The sequence below is a fragment of the Centruroides vittatus genome, unplaced genomic scaffold (genome assembly GCF_030686945.1).
Source record: "Centruroides vittatus isolate TY-2023 unplaced genomic scaffold, ASM3068694v2 scaffold_861, whole genome shotgun sequence".
Classification (NCBI taxonomy): Eukaryota; Metazoa; Arthropoda; class Arachnida; order Scorpiones; family Buthidae; genus Centruroides; species Centruroides vittatus.
Window position 1 is genome coordinate 7,500,597 of NW_027122718.1, and position 19,747 is coordinate 7,520,343.

The following is a 19,747-nucleotide window of genomic DNA, read 5'->3' on the forward strand; positions in this document are numbered from 1 at the left end:
TAATAATATTGTTAATACATGTACTAAAGAAAAGAAGCTGCCGTATGACAGTACCAAATATTCGAGCTAAATGGCTGTGTTTTTCTATGAGTCGAGTAATAACTGCATGCATACCGTTGCGTTTGCTTGTTACGTTCAGTTACAAGTGTAACACATAAAGTAAAGACATCGCGAGCGGTCGACCAAAATTGGCTTCGCGATCGACTTGTTGGCCACCCCTGCTATACGGGTTGTTACAAATAAATCGAACCAGTAGGCACCAGAGGGCACCACTCAAACTAAAGATAGGAAATAATAATAATAATCACAATGGAACAATTTTGTAACATTATTCCTAAAGTGGTTAGTTTATCGATTTATTTTAACATTCTAATTATTTGCATGTGATTACATTATTATTCATTTATAAATTAGTTAATGTGGCAAAATATAAATCGTTAAAAATTATTTTTATCGAAAGTAAATTAATAAATTTCGAATTAAACAGAATTCAATTAATTATAATTTTAAAATAATTTGGTATTAATAAAGGACGAAGAATATTTCACTAATTTTAAATTGAGGATACGATGTTGATGCTTACGTAATGAGCACACATTAGACAAAATGGCGGACGTAGCTGAGAAACTGCGCTTGAAAGAAGAGAGGAGGAGGCAAAAAGCCTTCTTAAAACAAATAGAAACCCCGGAACAAAAACGTCTCCGAAGATTAGCGAAGAAAGAAGCGAAAGAAAGAAAACGGAAAGAGCAAATGGGATGGGATGAAGAATACATGGGATATACAAATACTGACAACCCGTTTGGCGATGCGAATCTTCTGAAGACGTTTGTTTGGAATAAAAAGTTGGAAAAAGAGGGACTCAAAAGCTTAAAAGAGGAAGAAATCGAAAGAAGAAACAAACTGAAGCTGGACGAAAACAGGAGAGAGTTGGAAAAAGTGAAAAGGCGGCGGCTAGAAAGGGAAAGGGAACGAGAATCTAGAGAAGAAGAATTGACCAGAATTCAGAGAGAAAAGGAAGCTGCCCAGTTTAAGGAGTGGGAGAAACAAGAAGACGGGTTTCATCTGCAACAGGCCAAACTGCGTTCGAAGATTCGTATCCAGGACGGCAGAGCGAAACCCATCGATCTCTTGGCGAGATACATTAGTGCGGAAGAGGAGGATCTGACCGTGGAAATGCACGAACCGTACATTTATCTTAACGGTCTGAATATGCAAGATCTGGAAGATTTACAGGAAGACATCAAAGTTTATATGGAATTAGAAAATGGGAAAAATTGGGATTATTGGAGAGATTTACAGATTATAGTGGAAGACGAACTTCATAAATTGAGACGCGTCGACAGTTCTTCGACGGAACACGTGGGAGATCGGAGAGAGGGAATTAACGCGACCGTCAGTGCCGACGTAGTCACGGTTTTCAAAGGCAAGACGCCCGCTCAGTTACAAGCTTTATACGGTCAGATAAATCGGAAAATTCACTGCGGCGAAGAAGGAGTGGATATCGGATATTGGGAAACGTTGTTATCCAGGTTAAAAGCTTACATGGCTCGTGCGAGACTGCGGGAGAGACATCAAGAAAATTTACAACGGAAGTTGTTCCAGTTAAAACAGGAACAGGGAGTGGAAAGCGGACCTTTATTTCCTTGCACGTCGTCGTCGTCTCGAGCCGTCGTCGAAGATACTTCCGTAACCGAAGCGAAAGCGGCTTGCGAAAAGTTCGAATCGAACGAAAGTACCGAAGAGGCCGAAACTAGCCAAAGTTCTCAAATAGAAGAATGCGATCCCATTAAACAGTGCGAGGACGAATACATCGCTAACGGATATAGTCCTCGTCTGTTATCTTTTGACGAATTAGAACCCGGAACTTTCATCGTGGATGCCGAAGAAGAAGAAAAACGACTGGAATTCGTTCGTCGGCAGTTTGCGGGTACCGGTAAAGTCGAAGACGCACTAACGAAAGAAGAAAAAGCATTCGAAAGAGAAGCCAGAAAAGGAATGGACGGCGAAGAAGCCGTTTTTAACGTGGAAACTCCCGTCGAAAAGACTTATCTGTGGTCCGACAAATACAGACCTAGAAAACCACGATACTTCAATAGAGTTCACACCGGTTTCGAATGGAATAAGTACAATCAAACTCATTACGACATGGATAATCCTCCACCAAAAATCGTGCAAGGATATAAATTTAATATATTCTATCCCGATTTGATAAACAAATCTAAGACTCCCGAATATACCCTGACTGCCTGCGAAGACAATAAAGACTTTGCTACGTTACGATTTCATGCCGGACCACCGTACGAAGATATAGCTTTTAAAATTGTGAATAGAGAATGGGAATATTCTTACAAACGTGGTTTCAGGTGTCAGTTTCATAACAACATATTTCAATTGTGGTTTCATTTTAAACGATATAGATATCGTAGATAAAAATTGTGTTTGCGATTAAATACGAAACTGTTGTGGATTATATTAAATGTCATTATTGACGAATAACAGTTTTAAGAAAATAATTTTTATAAATATAAAATTCTGAGAATCACAATTAAATTGTTGTTTTAATAAACTTTAATGTATTATCATTACAAGACTCAAATGCATTAACCATGTTAATGTAGTCATTTTCATTCAATCATAATTACAATAATAATAGTAATATTGGTATTTTGCAATACACTTGAATAAAAATTTATAGTATAATTTTAAGTTTTTTGCAAACTTGGATAGAATTATACAGTATTGTATACTATTTAAATTTTCAAAAACTGCCAAAAGTACAGAATACAAAATAATATGCTTGTGTTAAACTTGTACTTTTTGTTTATTTAACATTGTGCATAGTTTATTATACATTTAAAATAATGTTTAGGTACACATCTGGATAAATTGATGAATTTGCAATATTGCATATATTCTTGTCATATTTTAATAAAAAGAAAATATGATTAAATTTGTTTTAATTTTATATAGAAATCGGAATAAAATAAAAAATGAATTACACTTAAAATTTAGTTATAACTTTCCTAGAGCTAATAATTAAATTATAATGCATTAAATCACTGAGCAGTACATAATGCTTATGTGTATTACTAAAAGTACCAAACACACAGTAATTCTACATTGATAGAGAAGTAGGGGTGCTGCAAGAAAAAAAATTATCAATAAGGGGGGCAAATGTTAGAAAAGATTAAAAAACACTGCATTAAATGTTAAACATCATCTCACATCTGATCTTAATACAGTGGAATCTGCTTATTGTAATCTCTGATGATTTAAATTATTTAATGTTATGTGGAATTGCACATTATGCTAATTCTGATTTGTTTTAAGATTCTTTTTAATTCCAGAGTGAATAAATCAGAATTACCTCTTGCTTAGCTTAATGTTATCAGTTTTCGTCATCAAAATAGGTGAGTCTTAAAGAAATTACAATAAGTGGATTCTATTGTTGTTCATTGAAAAAAATAGTAAAGTTACTTGTTATTGTTACCTCACTAAATATTTTTTTATCTAAATTAAATTAGCATCATAATTGAAAATTTATTAAAATATAACTTTTCATCAGGAAGAATTAAGTTCATTTAAATTTTGTACTGTCAAAAAAAATATTTTAAGGTTTTAAAATTAAAAAATTGCAAAACTTTAAAATGCAGTTTTTCTAAAAACATTAACAACTTAATTTTACTAATTACCAGTAAATTTTCCTGTATTAGAACAGTATAAAGAGTAGTTAGAAGTTTGGGATAATTTATTAAAAATAAGTACACGATAAAATTAATTTAATGGTTTAAGTATGATGATAAGTGAAAATCTTCCTTATATTTAGATGCAATTTTAATTGTAGTGGTAAAAAATTGTCAAATGCATTTGCTACTATTGTCTTTATAGTTGCCATCACTCAATGACTGCATTATCCAACTGATTCATTTCTTTTACCCGATTTGAAAAGTATTTTTAACAATTAGTATTTCTTAATTGAAATTATTCGGTTTATATTTGACATCTTTTGCAACATCACATAATAAATGCATATATATTTTTAATAAAATATAAAATAAAGAAATTTTAAATGTTATTTATCAGTTAATAATTCTGAATTGTAATCTGTAAATGCAATTTGATTCGAAACAATGAAAACTTTCCTAAATTAATTAGTGATTAAATAATTTCATATGTGAAAAAGAAATTTTAATGAATATCACTTGCAAATTTTTATAATTAAAGCTGTGTACTTGAATTTTTCCAAATACTTTTATTATTAATCTTTGAAAATTCTTCAAGGAACTACATGCTCATTTGAATGGTTCTCTAAGTTCTGAAACACTACTAAACTTGATCAAGATGAAAAACTTAACACAATCTGACCAGTTGATTAATCCATCATTGTTAACATATTCTGGAGGAAGAAAGACAATGACTGAGTAAGGTAAATTTTTATTATTTTATCTTTGATTTTGAATTTGATAAATATTAATAATGTATTTTTTCAGATGTTTTAAGTTATTTTCATTGATTCATCAAATTACTGATTCCCCAGAAGCAATATATAGAGTATGTATTATTTACAATTATTTTTATACCCAGTATTTGCTCTGAAAGTATACAGTGCCACCACACTTGCACTGTCATCAAGGGCATTCCAAAAGACATTCCTAATTGTCTATTTTGAATTACGAAATGACAAAATATGGAACAAAACATTACATTGTAAAAGTAAAATTGTTTCGATGGTGAAAATGTTTATGCTGGTGTTATATATTTATATGGATTTATAGTATTGCACGATCAAGTTTGTGCAAAGATGATGAGTTTCTCATCCAGTGAGGAATAAACTTGTATGGTCTAGTACTGCAATTTGTAAAGTGTGTGGGTCACAGCCCCCAAGGTGTTGCAAGAGATTTTACATAAAGTGAAAAAGCCATATTAACATATACAGTTGAACCTGTCTATCTCAAAATTTATTTTTTTCCCTGCATTTTCAGTCTAAATTCAATACATTTTTCATGTTTATCTGAAATAATTTTTTTCCAAAACTTCTATATATCAAATTATGGAGTGAAGTGTCAATTACAAATTAAAAGCTCAACAATTACATTTTGATGTCATAAACTATAGTTAAGGAACATCTCTTGCAATACAGTATGTAGTTGCAACTAATGCTGCTTTTTTCTGATTTGCCGCAAGTTTGGCTTGGTTGAAGAAAGTCAGGCAACTATTGACAAGCTATAGCTGTTAAGGTATGTCAAAAATGTTTTATTTATACCTAATACAGGTATGTACTGTACTTGCTATTGTATTAATAAAATACAATAACAAGTACACTATATATCTCCAGTCAAACCTATTGCTTACTGTGTAACAACCTCTATATCTTGAAATCTGTCTATTTCAAATTTTTTTTTCTCGTCAGATTTGCGATAGACGGGTTCAACTGTATTTATTTTGTATTTACGACAAAAAGTTTGTGTTAAACATATCCTTGTCTTCAGAAACTACTTTCTCAAATATGGGTTCTATATTTGAAACACATAAAGTTAAATCATTTTCAAGTTTAAGGCAATTTCTCACTGTCGTTTTGATGGCAGTCATTTATGAGAAATTTTTTTTACAGAGATATGAGGTCACATATGGAATCATAATTGCAGAAAGAGGGGATATAAATAGAAAAGAAAGGCAAAGTAGTAGGGGATCACAAGCAAAAATCTTGCACAAAAAGCAACAGCTTGGGAACCTTTGGTCTAGTATGTAACAATATTACCAGACATTTATACCATACAAATTCAATTCATGTGTTTTAATGGTAATCAAAAAGTAAAAATTCACGGTAATGGTGAAAAAAATAGGACTTGCACACAAGCATAAATATCTTAGTGGTGGCATTGCATTTGATATTATATTGTGATTGACATCACTTGACATCATGTTCAAAACCTTTTGAAAATATTTTGAAAAATATTTTATTGTTAATTAAAGATTGGAGCATCCATTAATTACAGGTGCAGTTTTTGAACCACATTTGATCACTTCTCTCCCTGTTGTGTACAATGTGTGCTTTTAACAAACCCACTCCAATAGTTCATGGACCTGCTGACATTAAAGAAATGCAAAGCAAGTTCTGCAGATGTTTTCTAACTCACATAACTATTAAAAAAAGGCTTATAAGAACAAGCGACTAAAATAGACCAGGTAGACAATGTCTGAACCCTTTCCCTTCCTATCATATACAATGATTTATTTTTCATGAACCCCCCTCCCTTAAATTGTACACTTAATTAATGGACAGTCCCTATTTCCAACTTCTGTAAAATCATTTAGCAATGCACTTGATATCAAGAAATCAATTGGAAGTATTGCTGAGTATCAAGTGATATCATGTCTGAAAAGATTTTTGGACAGTTTCAAATGACATGATATATCACTTGTAATCATTTCATCAACTGGTATGTTATTTGATCTTGAAACTGTCCAAAAAATCACTTCAGACATGATATTAGTTTACGTCATTTAAAAATGATGAAATGATATTTTTACTACAGAACTTTAGAGGTGCCAGGGAGGACTTGCTTTAGGAAAACTAAAGCTTGTCCTCCTTTTTATTGATGGTATAATAAGGCTAGTGAAAAAGAAAAGCCGCCTTAGTGCTCATATAATTGAACAAATAGATTATTGTGAATAAAACAAAAACTGTGTTATTGGTTTGAATGAAAGTTAAAGAATAACTTTGTGTGGACAAGTATACTACATACAAATGAATAAACTGATTACTAGAAAAAAAATGTAAGTTTATGGTTTTTACAGTTTGATAGTCAAATATAGCATTGAAATGTTTGATGGTCACTTTTGTCTAATAGTGTGTGCAATGCAGGCTTTGATAACAACAAACATAGCTGTGCTAGCAATGACACTGTTGATCAAATTTTGTGGTAGTAATTTCCGTTCTTGCAGAAGAGCCTGTTAGAGCTCTAAAAGAGTATGGGGTGGGATACTGAAACTTTCAATCTGTCTTCCTAATGTGTTTCATACATGCTCTAAGATGGTGTGATCCTTTGATACTGATTCCAAAGCCAATGTTCAATGCCTCGATGCACACTAAGCCATCTCACTACATTGACTTATCGTTGACCATCCTCCAGCATTTCTATAACATTACAATGCATTTCATCATTTAGATCAATGATTTCCAAAGTGGTCTATATTGACCCCTAGGGGTCAACTCCTAACTGCAAGGGGTCCATGTCTGTGAAAATAAAAATTGGGGGGTGCATGAGATGTAAATGGGGGTCCACGAGAATAGATCCCATTTAAGCAGGTCGTGACCGAAATTTTGGTTATGTGTTATGTGAAATTTTGGTTATCTGTGTTATGTGAATTATTCCATTTATGGAATAATTCACATAACACAGATAGTACCTATGTACTGTACTTACATAATACTTTCTTATAATAGACATATCAATTACCTATAAAGTAAAAATTTTTTAAACAAATGTTTATGAAACATGAAGATTTGGAGCTAGATTTGGGAAACTTTATGACTCCATGCTTTAATCATGGGAAAATTCGAATCAATGATGGGATCATGAGTCAAACTAACAACTTATTTGCTTTGAATTTTAATTAATGCTAATTGTTAGAATATTCTCTTGAGTTCAATCAACCTATTTCATTTTACTTATAAAATTATTGTTATACTTTTGTTATTGAAATTTAAGTTATTATTTAATTATTATCAAACTGTTTAAGTATTATAAATTTCATAGTAAGCAATTATTTTATTTACTACGCTCAATTACATATTAATTAAGTATATTTCATAAAATTGTGCAAGTAGGCTATTCGCTTTGTGGTTGCAACACTTGTATCTTGTAAAAACTTGCACATTTGACACTAGTATCAATATGTTGCGTGCGTATGTGAAGTAGCAATGCTTGTTTAGACTTGTACCAGAGCTTTGCAGGGACGGCGCAGACTTGTACCAATTGTACTTGAACGGACTTTTTTAATTCGTCAATTATAAATACAAATGTCAGAGACAAACACTGTTCATTTGATTTCGGAATCTTGAAAAGTGTTAAGCAAATATTTTAAAAAATATAAATAGGTAGTTAGGTACAGTACATACAAGTTAAAGTGAATCAATGCATCTTGTTTGGGAGTGCCAAAGAAAAGTAAGTAAATTATTTTTTATAATTTTTTTTTGTAGTTTCTCTGATTGCACAGATACGCCAATCATAACTTGAGGTAATAGTAGTTCAATATTCAAGTCGACCACAGTTACACAAGTATTCCTTAATAGTTTTGTTTTCCAAAGTTTTAGCAATTGGTATTATATATATCTCTATCTTTAAAAACAAGATTCTATGGTACATGATTCCTCTCTATATACATACAAAAGATATCTAAAAATTAAATTAAATTAAAATAAGGTTTTACACCGGGAATCAATTTTGAATGCTACGTCTTATCATATTTAAATAGCTTAATTTTTGTCCACAGATAACTGATACTAAACATGGTCGAATCTAATAAGAAATGTAGACAGTACATTGTTGATTATTTGAAATTGGCTTCATTCCATTGTTGTCGGACAAATGATTGCCTATGTGCTTTTTTGTAACAAAGTTTTGAGCAATGACGCTCTGAAACCATCATCATCTGAGAAAGTGTCACCCTGATAAAACAGGCAAAGATTTGAAATACTTTCAAATACTTAAAGAAAAACTTTACAAGAGACCCATGATGGATAGTATGTTCGCTTCAACGTCGCAAAGAAACGATGATGGTGTGCGGGCATCTTACAATATCTCGCTACTTATAGCAAAATCTAGGAAACTGCATACTATCGGGGAACAATTAATTTTGCCAGCTATTGGAAAGGTTTTAAGAACTGTTCTACACAAACATCAGGCTCATCCCTCCCGTTAAAAGCATTTATTTTTTTTGTGTAGTTATTTTATGTTATAATTTTACTAGATTTGCATTTTGTGTCATTTTAATTAATAAATGTATAAAACTTAACATGTGTTTTTTTTTAACTTTTTCACTCTACAGTTAAACCTATCAAAGCGAGTAGCACTGTGTCAGCTGTCAAAAACACATTTGAAGTTGATGAATTTGTAACAATTCAATATTAGAAAAACAAGGGGGTCTACCCAAAACATAAAAAATTGGCACATGGTCTACAAGACAAAAAAGTTTGGGGACCTCTGATTTAGATGGTTTCTTCTATTCATTATTGAGAGTTTGCCTATTTACACTTCATGAAACACTCCACATTTATGAAGCTAAACAAAAATCAGAATAAAGTATCTTATAAAGGAACATAGTTCCAATTCCAGGACTAATACTACTACAACTTTCTTTTGCATTTCTGAAATCATCAGTAAATTATATATCAAACATTTAAATTTTACACTTTAATCCCAAATAATAAATGATGTGTCAGTCTTTTTAATTAGTTGCTTTGTTTTTAGCAACAGTAAATTTGTTTCTTATTGAAAATATTCTGTTCCAAAATTTGAATATATACTTTAATTCCAACTAGTTCTTAAATTATTATGTTTGCTTTATTGTAATTTTCATTCTATTGATGCTTCGTAAATGTTTTTTTGACAGGCTGCTTATGATGTGATCCAAGATTTCAGTAAAGATAATGTAAGATATCTTGAATTGAGAAGCACTCCACGTAATATTGAAGGAAAAATGACAAAAGAACAGTATATAGAATCTGTTTTAACTGCCATAAAAGATAATGCTGAGAAGAATCCCAATATTATAGTTAAAGTGCTGTTATCAATTGATAGAAGAAATTCATTATCTGAAGCATATGAAACAGCAAAATTAGCAGAAAAGTACATGCATTTGACAGATAATGATGTAGTGGGAGTTGATTTAAGTGGTGATCCTCAGGTATTAAATAATTCTATCATTTGAAATAATTATTATCATTTTGGATTAAATAAATTTCTATATTTTTAGTTTCAGTAATTTTATTATAGAAAAAGACAAATAAAAAATTATTATATGTGGTATATTGTAATTGCAAAAACCATATTTATATACAGTAAAAACGTCTCCAGATGATCACTCTTTGAGCCAACCATCCCTTTAGATGTTTGGATTTTCTTACAACAGAATTTTTATTCAATAGAATTTGTTGTTTTTAATCATCTTTAAGCTGCTTACCCTTTTACTTGTTCGGTGACTGCCTAGACTCATAATTTGTTTGTGTGAAATATCCTCTTTGAGGCAGCCAGCCATGTTTTGATTTCATTATCCCATCCACAACTATGAAATTGAAATCATAGGCTCGTAGAACATGCAATGTTGGGCGTGTTGGATTATATAAAGATTGGAGTGAGTCATGCATTCTAAAGTCCAAAGCATACGGAGGGCTTTTTTAAAACTCGTCCTGAGTTCAACCAGGCTTGCAATGGGACCAACTGGATGGTAAGGGATGGGAGCTAACGTATCCAGCACAGGCCACATCTCAAAAAATTCCTGGGCTAATGATTATTCTGTTTTAACATATGAAAGTCTTATATTCTTGAATCTAACTTTTGTTTACTGAACATATTTGAATTTTAATAACAGATTGTTTTATTGTATTGAAAATATCTTTTATTTTGTATTTAACTGAGTTAGAAAGACAATATTTTATATATTTGAATATATTTTGATTATTTACTTAAATATTTATTAGTGTTATGATCATATTTTAAAAATTTGAAAACATTAAAAAATCATAAGATTGATTTAATTAATTATAGAAATTCAATTTTATTATATATTGATTAGATTGGAGACGTTCAATCATTTTTACCTGTACTTCAGTATGCAAGACAGAATAATTTAAAATTGGCATTACATATTAGTGAAGTAAGTAAAAAATTTTAATATGAAATAAATTATATTAACCCTATTAATACAATTTGACTATTATATATATTGGTACTACCGTATATCTCGGCAGATAAGACGATAGTTGAATCATAAAAAAAGGCCCCCAAAATCCGGGGTCGTCTTATAGGACAGATACAAAAAATTAGATTGAAATTTATATAAATTAAAACCATTATAAAAAAACGGACAAACCATAATTATTTACTAGTAGAGAGTAGGATATCTGCACAAAATAGAATAGCCCATAAGACGTTTTTTTTGTAAATAGTCAAGGTCATTACCCGAATGCCGAATCAGTGCGAATGCTTGCAACAGTCGCAAGGCAGTGCTGCAAGATGCAAGAAAATAAATTTGTTCATTTGAAAAATTACAAATAGGACATAATTCCATATACGCTATACAGTATTGTTATTCAGATGACGATCGCTGATCTAAACTAAATTTAAAGGCCATTGATAGTTTGGAGGTCGTCTTATAGGACAAATATAAGCTAAAACTATAAAACTTCAACGAAAATTTATACCTTGTCTTATCTGTCAAGATATACGGTAATTCATGTAGTTTAATATTGTAGAGTATATCGCACATTTGAGATTATTAATAATTTATTTAATAACTAACATATAATAAATCTTTGACCATTATACTAACATTCAGCTATCATTAAACCCTTTTCATTTAATCTTTTTGGTCGAACTACAAATTACATAAAAATACAATATCACATTATCAATTACCAAGTAATAAAATCCATTATAGATACAGTATAAAGAAATTATATCTAATATATAATTTATAAAATTAACTAATGGTCTCAAATGTATGATATATCCTACAATATTAGGTTAGATGATTAGTAATAATATACACAATAATCAATTTTATTAAGTTTTGTTAAATAACAATAGTTTAGGAAAGCAATACAAATGCTAGAAAATAGATGTCTGACAACTCTTCTGCATGTGCATTAAATTCTTTCAATACTGTATCATAATATCGTCTTGCATTTTAAACATTAAAAAGAAGTTTAAATTAAATTGTTACCAACAAAGCTTATTTAAACTGTTTAAATGCGATTGTTAAGCAATTCAGTTGAAAATGTCTATTATCGATCCATAACATGTAGTGTGGTCTGTTTGAGATGACTTCTGGGTGTTGTTTTAGACTATGAGTATAAGACATGTCTGATTTTTTCTGTTTTGAACATGCAAAAAGGGATAAAAATCTGTTACAATAATCTTCCTTTTAAAAATAAATGAATCTGAAGTTTATGAGGACCTTCTAAACAATTATCTATTGTTAAATATAATTTTCCTATATCCAAGAAGTCAAATATAACTTGAAATTAATAAGATATAGTTAAAAAAGTCAATAATCATTAAAGTTTAAGTTTTTCATTATGAACTGTACAGGAAAATCTTTCAAATTATATAAAACAAATATGCTATTATTGTTTTTCAGTGTACGAATAAAACTTTTATAGTATTGTTTTTAGAAAGAAAGCAATAATAACTGCTCCTGTACAGTTCATAATGAAAAACTTTAACAAATTCTGTATTGTACTGGTACATTCAGTGAAAAAATAATTTTTAATTTAATTTAATGTGAAAAATATTAATAGAATGCTAAAACTTTACAGATTCAAAAACTAATTATTAATTTTGTAAGTGCAAATTTATAAATATAACTTTTTTAAAGAAATTCAGAATTCTACAGAGAAAATCAAAGTTTTAATAGTATCAGTTAAATTTGTATATGTTTAAATTTTTATTTAATAATTATTCTTAATGCCTATTATGAGGTTAAATAATCACAATCTGAAGATATTGAAAAGAATAAAAAATTTATTAAAATGTTTGCATATTTTATTTATAAAACACTGTTTTATTAATCTCTCTTTTTAGTACATGTAATCTTCAAATTTAACAATAACATTGTGTTATAAAAACAATATCAAATAAATAAAACTATTATAAAAATTTGTTGTTTAATTCAGATCATAATCAATAAACATTCAATTGGTATGTGGTCATTGTTAGATCTTTAAATAGTGCAGTCGTTCATAAGTTATATCTGAAACTTCATCAGGTATCTTTACTTGTTATAATTAAGACATAATAATTTTATCCACAGCAACTTACAAATAAAGGAATTTTTCACACTGTAAAATAAATGTTGATAAAAATAGACCAATATACAGTAAATCCTCTACTTACAAACTTAATCTGTTCGTAGCGGTCGTTCGCAAGTCGAAAAGTTCGTAACTCGAAAAGACGATGTTTGGCGCAAAAACTCAAATACAACATTGCTTTTACAATTATGTAATGTTAGGCTACTTGAATAATGTTGAATTAAGATTGTTAAAGGGAAGTATAAATTCAAATCAGTCACATGTACAGTACATTGTTTATGAAAATTACTCATTTAAAACAACTACAAATGTACATTTTTTTTTTCTTCATTCATTTTAAGTTTATTAGGTACCAATTTTAGTACATAGCTCGGTTCCGCTTTGGGCACTACCGGGAATAAAGACAGATAAATTTACAGGTATACAGATATATAAATTTTCACATACATAAATGAAAGAATTGAGAGTGAAGAACTACAAATGTACATATGTATATACTGTAAATGTTTTAATGTAAAACTTCAAAAATAAACTTGACCATACATAAAAAATAACCAACTGCACTTTAACCTGCCATCCGTTGGCTTTGTTCGTAACTTCGAAAGTTTGTAAGTTGAATGTTCGTAAGTAGAGGACTGCCTATATATTTGTTTCTATTAGCAGATACGACTCATTGTTTACTTTATTAATATGCATTTTTTTTTTCTTATTTAAATTATCATCAAATCCATTTCTTGTAAAAATTAAATTTTTTATTGAAAAAAACATTTATATATATATTTGCATTCGTTTATTATACTACATGTCATAAAAAATGCTACATTTTATCATGTTAACTTGCAATTTTATAACATTTTAAAATATTGATATGGATATCCATGAATTGACATGCAAATACCTTCATCTGTGTAAGGCTCTAATTCTTAATTTAATAAGAAAAATATATTTTCTTTTTTTAATTTTAGTTATTGATCTTATTAACTTACTTTACATAAATTTTAATAAGTATATTTCAATATATATTCAAAAACATAAATATATAATTATTTTTAAAAGATTCCCGGAAGAAATAATGAAACGGAAATACTTCTGTCGCTACCTCCAGATAGAATTGGTCATGGAACATTTTTACATGATTGTGAAAATGCAAAATCGAGAGCAGAAAGTTTAAAGATACCTATAGGTAAATTTTCTTTTTAATATGTCATTTATCTTTAAAGACAAATTCATATTATGTTGTGTTTGAAGCAGTCTATTTCAAGTTAATAGATAAGGAAATTAAATACACTTTAGTAACCCAGTTCATCAATTACAGTAAAAAGAATTATTTAGAATGTACTTTTAAGAATTCTTGTTTTTGTCTCATAATTAAACAATTCCACAGAAAGATTACTGAAAAATATTTTCATATGTTTATTTTGATTTAGAACTTCCAAATGACTTTTTTTTTCTTATGTTCATACAAAGATTTATTTTACATTTTAATTTCTATATTTTAAATCCCAATCAAACAATATAGATAATGAGACAGCTACAGCTTTGGAATAGACTTTGATATTAATGATAATATAAAATTTTTCATTTAAAATATGGTAAGACCTTATTTTATTTCCTCTTTTTATAAAAATTCACTTTAATGAAAATTTTAAAATTAATAGCTGACAAAAAGATGATGAAAGACAAAAGCATAAATGCAATATGTTGGCATGATAATATTGCAATTGTTAACAAATCTGACAATATTTTAGTGGAAAAACAAGTACTTACTATGTATTGATGATCTGGAAATCATGTTTATATTTTATATTTTGTGGCATTGTAGGTAATTACAAAACGTTTTCTGTTAGTCCAACTGCTCTTGGTTCTCCAGAGCAGTAAGCTAATATCTTAACTACTTTAGCCATCTGGCCAGCATGTTTATTACTTTCATATCTCTCTCATTTCTACTGTAAAAATATATTTTTCTAAAAAAAATTAGTTCTTTTGTAGTTTCTTCTGTAGTAGTACTTTTGAAATTTTGTTGACATATACTGTACAGTACATCTTTAAAGCTAAATTTTCATATTTATTGGGCTGCAATTTGAAAAAATTGTAGACCTATAAGTATCCACTATCATCCATTTGTCTGTCCGTCTTTCCTTAATTTCGAGAATAGTGTCAATAGATGAAAGCTGAGACCAGATATGGAAACCTTGGGGCAGGAGGTTCCGATTAACTATATATGAACTTCCTATGCAAACTGGAAGTCACGTTATTTTGATTTGAAATTTTCCCCCGAAAGAAGTTAGATAGATGATCAGCATGACTCTTTTGATAATAGGAAAAGTATGATTTACAGGGACAAGACACTACTTATTTGAGGTAGAGAGCATATAGAGAGGTTTCAAGGTCGCATGTCACGTGATAAAACACACGTTTGCTCTGCCCATTCGCCATTTTTGTGGTAGTTTTCGCTCGCTTAGCTTGCACGTAGTCTGTTATTCGACGTCTTTTTTTAGTTTAAACGTACAAAAATACTGCAGTTCTATTATCATGGATTAAGTTAAAAAAGATTCTTTTCTTGCAAGCTATTCTAGCAGTCTAACAGGACGAGATGCAGCTCTGTACGAAGAGAAAATTTCGTTATGTCAAGGCGATCCATACGAAGCCAGTTTATCAGACTTCGTCGTATATCAAGAGTTGTGGCCGAAAGTAGAATTTGGTGACATTATAAACTATTTGGTTTTTACAACAAATTTCTACACCCTGTCACAAATGAAAGCTTATAAATCTTTAGAGGCCCATAACTATTTAACAAGTGGCTGGGTTTCTCCTGATATAAAAGTAAAAGTAATTAATAACAGCGAAGTAATATTGCTTGGAAAGATATGTTTTCTTTTGTTTGTTTAAACTCGTGTTTTTACGTATTTCTTAAGTAAGAATTTTTGTCTGAAAGTAAAAGTCTAATTAAAAACAGCCGTGGAAATTTTTTAATTCAAATTGTTCAGTACCTTTATTTTCTAGTTGAAACTAGCATATAATAAGTCTACTTGCTTTTCGTTTTAACGTGTAATGTTTATAAGTTTGCACTAGCTAAAGCCTGAAATTACGTTAGTTATTCGTTTATAAATGCATTATACCTAACTAAATTAATATAAGCAAATCAGTAAACTCTTTTAGGTTTTAAAATATAACTTAGTGTTTATTAACGTAAATATTGAAATGAAATGTTTCTGACAAACTCTTGTATTGATATTCACTTTATTCGTAACGAAATTTTTCCGGTTAATTCTCGAGAGCCATGCAGTTTGCCTTCGTCGTGAAAGCTCCTCAGTTTGAGATCCTTGATGACAAATAATGCCGGGAATTTTAAAAAATGATGTTCCTTTGTTCTTGAGTGAACTAGCATTACACCCAATTACACAACAAATCACCATAGTGATATTCGCGACGAAAAAAAACAACACAAGAACTCCAGTTAAAACGCACGTGAACACACACAAAACGTAAACAAGTCACAAACAGTCACAAAGATGGCGCTGGACAATTGCGCATGCTCATGACGTCACTCGTGATGTCGACATGAAACCTCTCTATAGTTTAAATTAAATAAATTAAAAATATGATTAAAAATTGTATTGTGGCAATGTCACAATAAAAAATAATTTCTCATCAAAAATGTATTTTTTTATCTGCTGTAAAGAAAGAGCGAATCCATTAAACATGCAGCCTTATATACTTTTCCTGTTTTTTGCAGTATTAAATTCCATGCAGATAACATAAATCAATTTTAAATTTTGCTATGATTTTATCATTTGATGCCATATCTTTTAATAATTAATATACTGTACTTCTGATATCTGTTGATGTAATTCCTTAACTGCATTTGCTCTTGATGTTCATTGCATATCTGCATATGATTATCAGGCAAAAAAGTTATCATTATTGAATTATTAGAAACAGCATTTTTACATACTAAATTAAGACTGTGAACTAAACAAGGAATGTATTTGTCTTGATTATTTGACAAATTATATCTTTATATTCTTCCATATTTATCCCATTATCATATCCTTGACCTTAAATATTTTAAATATTGAAGCCATATTTTTCTAATTTAGAAACAATTTGGTTGGCTAAACTATTACCAATATTTTTATTTTGTTTCTATAAAGTTTTTAATTAATTTCTTATTTTTTGTAGATAGTTTGGCACCCCTCCTAGTTACTTACATGAGCTCACTTCACACTTTCTGAGCCTTGATACTATACATATGTGGTTGCCTATTGATATATCCACAATGTCTTCCCTTTTTGGGGGTTGAAAATAACCAATGTAGGTTTGAGTCTGGATAGGATCCTTAGAAATTTTTCATAGGCAGTCTGCCATGGATATGTCAGGTCCTCGTCACCCGTTTTCCCTGTTGTGGGCCTGGCTGAACTCATAATGGGTTTGATTAAAAACACTATTTTAGTGCCTTCTGGACAAAGAGTTAAAAAGCAGACAAAAATTCCTGACATTTGATAAATATTTCTAGCAGCTCCTACAGTGAATCCCTATAGGCAATAGAATACTTTTCCTTGGACTGAACTTTATCATAAATCTCTGTTCTCTGCTCTATAGCTTAATTCAGTTTGCTAATCTACAGCAGTCAATGTTTGAAAGATGTCTGTTCCTTTCTTCATAACTCTAGTTGTATGTTTTCCATACTGCAAAGATAATTTTCGCATGAAAAATGTTGTACTAAAGTGAAAATATGAATAATATGGATAAGTTTTCAAATTTAATTTTTTTTTATTATAATCCAAAATATAATGCATGCTTAGTTAAAATTTATTTTTTTATTATATTTGCATTTTCTAATAATTTTAGGATTTAAAACATTGCAAATTTTATTAATTGTATGATACATATGTAAATTTTAATTCTGAATTACAGAGATGTGTTTAACCTCCAACCTTATATCTGGAACAGTGAAATCATATGAAGATCATCATTTTAAATTATGGTTTGAAAAAAATCACCCCTGCATAATTTGTGTAAGTTTATCTGTATATGTTTATAAAGAATTTAATTATGAATGCAATTAAAGTACCCCTATTTCATGCAATTTAGAAAGATATTTATCAATTTAAATGCAACAAAATTTGGTATGGGGACATACAGGACATTCATAAAATAAAAAAATATCAAAACTCATATTATGGCACTTTTGGTGTCAAAAGCAACAAAAATTTATCTTAGTCTGTGTGATTTTTAATAGTTTTAATGAATAAACTACATTTAAGAAATATAGTTCATTCATTGCCTTCAGATTTTACATTCTCAGAATGGGAACCATCAGTCGGTTTTCTCTGCCTTTTTTAGGTCTCTGTATAGAATGAGTGTCTTATACAAATAAAACGTTTAATGCTTGCAATGCTGAAAGTGTCATGGTGGCAAGTTTTGGTAGTACAAGTTGTTTTACAGAAATGTCTTTTGCATGTCCTGAAACATTATTCATATTAATGCATATTTAGCAGCCCAAATTCAACCAAGTTGTTGCATTTGGGCTGCTAAATATATCACCAGACAGCATTAAAATACGCACTTTAATTATGATCAGTATATTCATTTCATCTGAGTAAATTAATGAAATATAATATACCAGGCAAATGAAATCAATACAACATATTTTCATAATCATCTGACTCTCCCAATATAGAAATTATTGATAATTAACTAAATATTATATGTAAACTAGAGCTTTAAATTTGTGAAAATTATTGTTCAATAGACTTAAATAAGGAGGGCCTTGCTAAGAATGAATAGTTATTTTATACTAATAACAAAGCATTAACTATATTTTTTATATATACATATATTATTTCAGTATGATGATTGTAGCATGTTTCCACAGCCACAAATTCATTAGATTATATAATAACTTATGTATATCAATGTTGACAGACATTTATCAACTGAATCTTATAAAAAGTGTAATACGTTAAAACATTTTTTAAAGTTTTCATTTATGCTTCTGCATAGATCTATCTATATATGGATTATATTTGTGAATTTCAAAGGGGAGGGGAAAAAGATTGATCTATGAATCATTTACTGATTGAAAAGTTCTGGTCTAATTTTATATATGTAAAAATTTATTATTAATTTTATTATTAGTTGTTGAAATCATTTTATTTTACAATTTTTAGACAGATGATAAAGGAATATTTGGAACTTCTTTATCACGTGAATATTACATAACTGCAGAAAAGTTTTCGCTTTCTGAAGATGATGTATGGAACTTATCATACCACAGCATTGACTACATTTTTGCGGACTTTGATATGAAAGAAACATTAAAAAATTCATGGATTAGCGAGAAAGATAAAGTATTCAAAGCAATTAAATAATAATGTGTATATGCATATATGTAATAACAATTTTAATTTGTACAAATAAATTAATTTTCTTAAGTTTAGTTACAATTTACAGTAGTTCTTGCACATGTGTTCTTTTGTCTTGACTTCTCTCTTTCCATTCCCTTTCTTTTTCTTGTCTTTTGTCACATGTTTCAGCTTTACGCTCCTTTCTCACAGGGAAGTTTTGGGTAATAATGGATGCTTATTTCCTAAACACCTTACATTCCCCACCTTATAAAGAACCATTAAGAAGGTAATATTTTCTCAATACACGAATAGTTTCGTAGTTTTAACTTTTGATTGATTTACTAATTTCATAGGATACTTCAAG

General features: G+C 29.6%; 1 protein-coding gene across 2 annotated transcripts; it reads left to right on the forward strand.

Moving 5' to 3' along the window:
* Positions 1-254: 254 nt before the first annotated feature.
* Positions 255-19,475, forward strand: LOC136990111 (splicing factor Cactin-like). Of its 2 annotated transcripts, XM_067288470.1 has the most exons (8): positions 255-342; positions 4,282-4,421; positions 4,491-4,551; positions 9,616-9,909; positions 10,798-10,878; positions 14,090-14,216; positions 17,951-18,051; positions 19,207-19,475. In XM_067288470.1, the coding sequence occupies exons 1-8, from the start codon at positions 310-312 to the stop codon at positions 19,405-19,407; spliced, it is 1,038 nt and encodes a 345-aa protein (XP_067144571.1). In that variant the 5' UTR covers positions 255-309; the 3' UTR covers positions 19,408-19,475. The 2 variants fall into 2 exon arrangements, with proteins under 2 accessions (XP_067144571.1, XP_067144570.1); XM_067288469.1 differs by lacking the exons at positions 4,282-4,421; positions 4,491-4,551; positions 9,616-9,909; ... (2 more) ...; positions 17,951-18,051; positions 19,207-19,475 and adding an exon at positions 564-2,566 and having other exon boundaries at positions 288-342.
* The last annotated feature ends 272 nt before the right edge of the window (positions 19,476-19,747 follow it).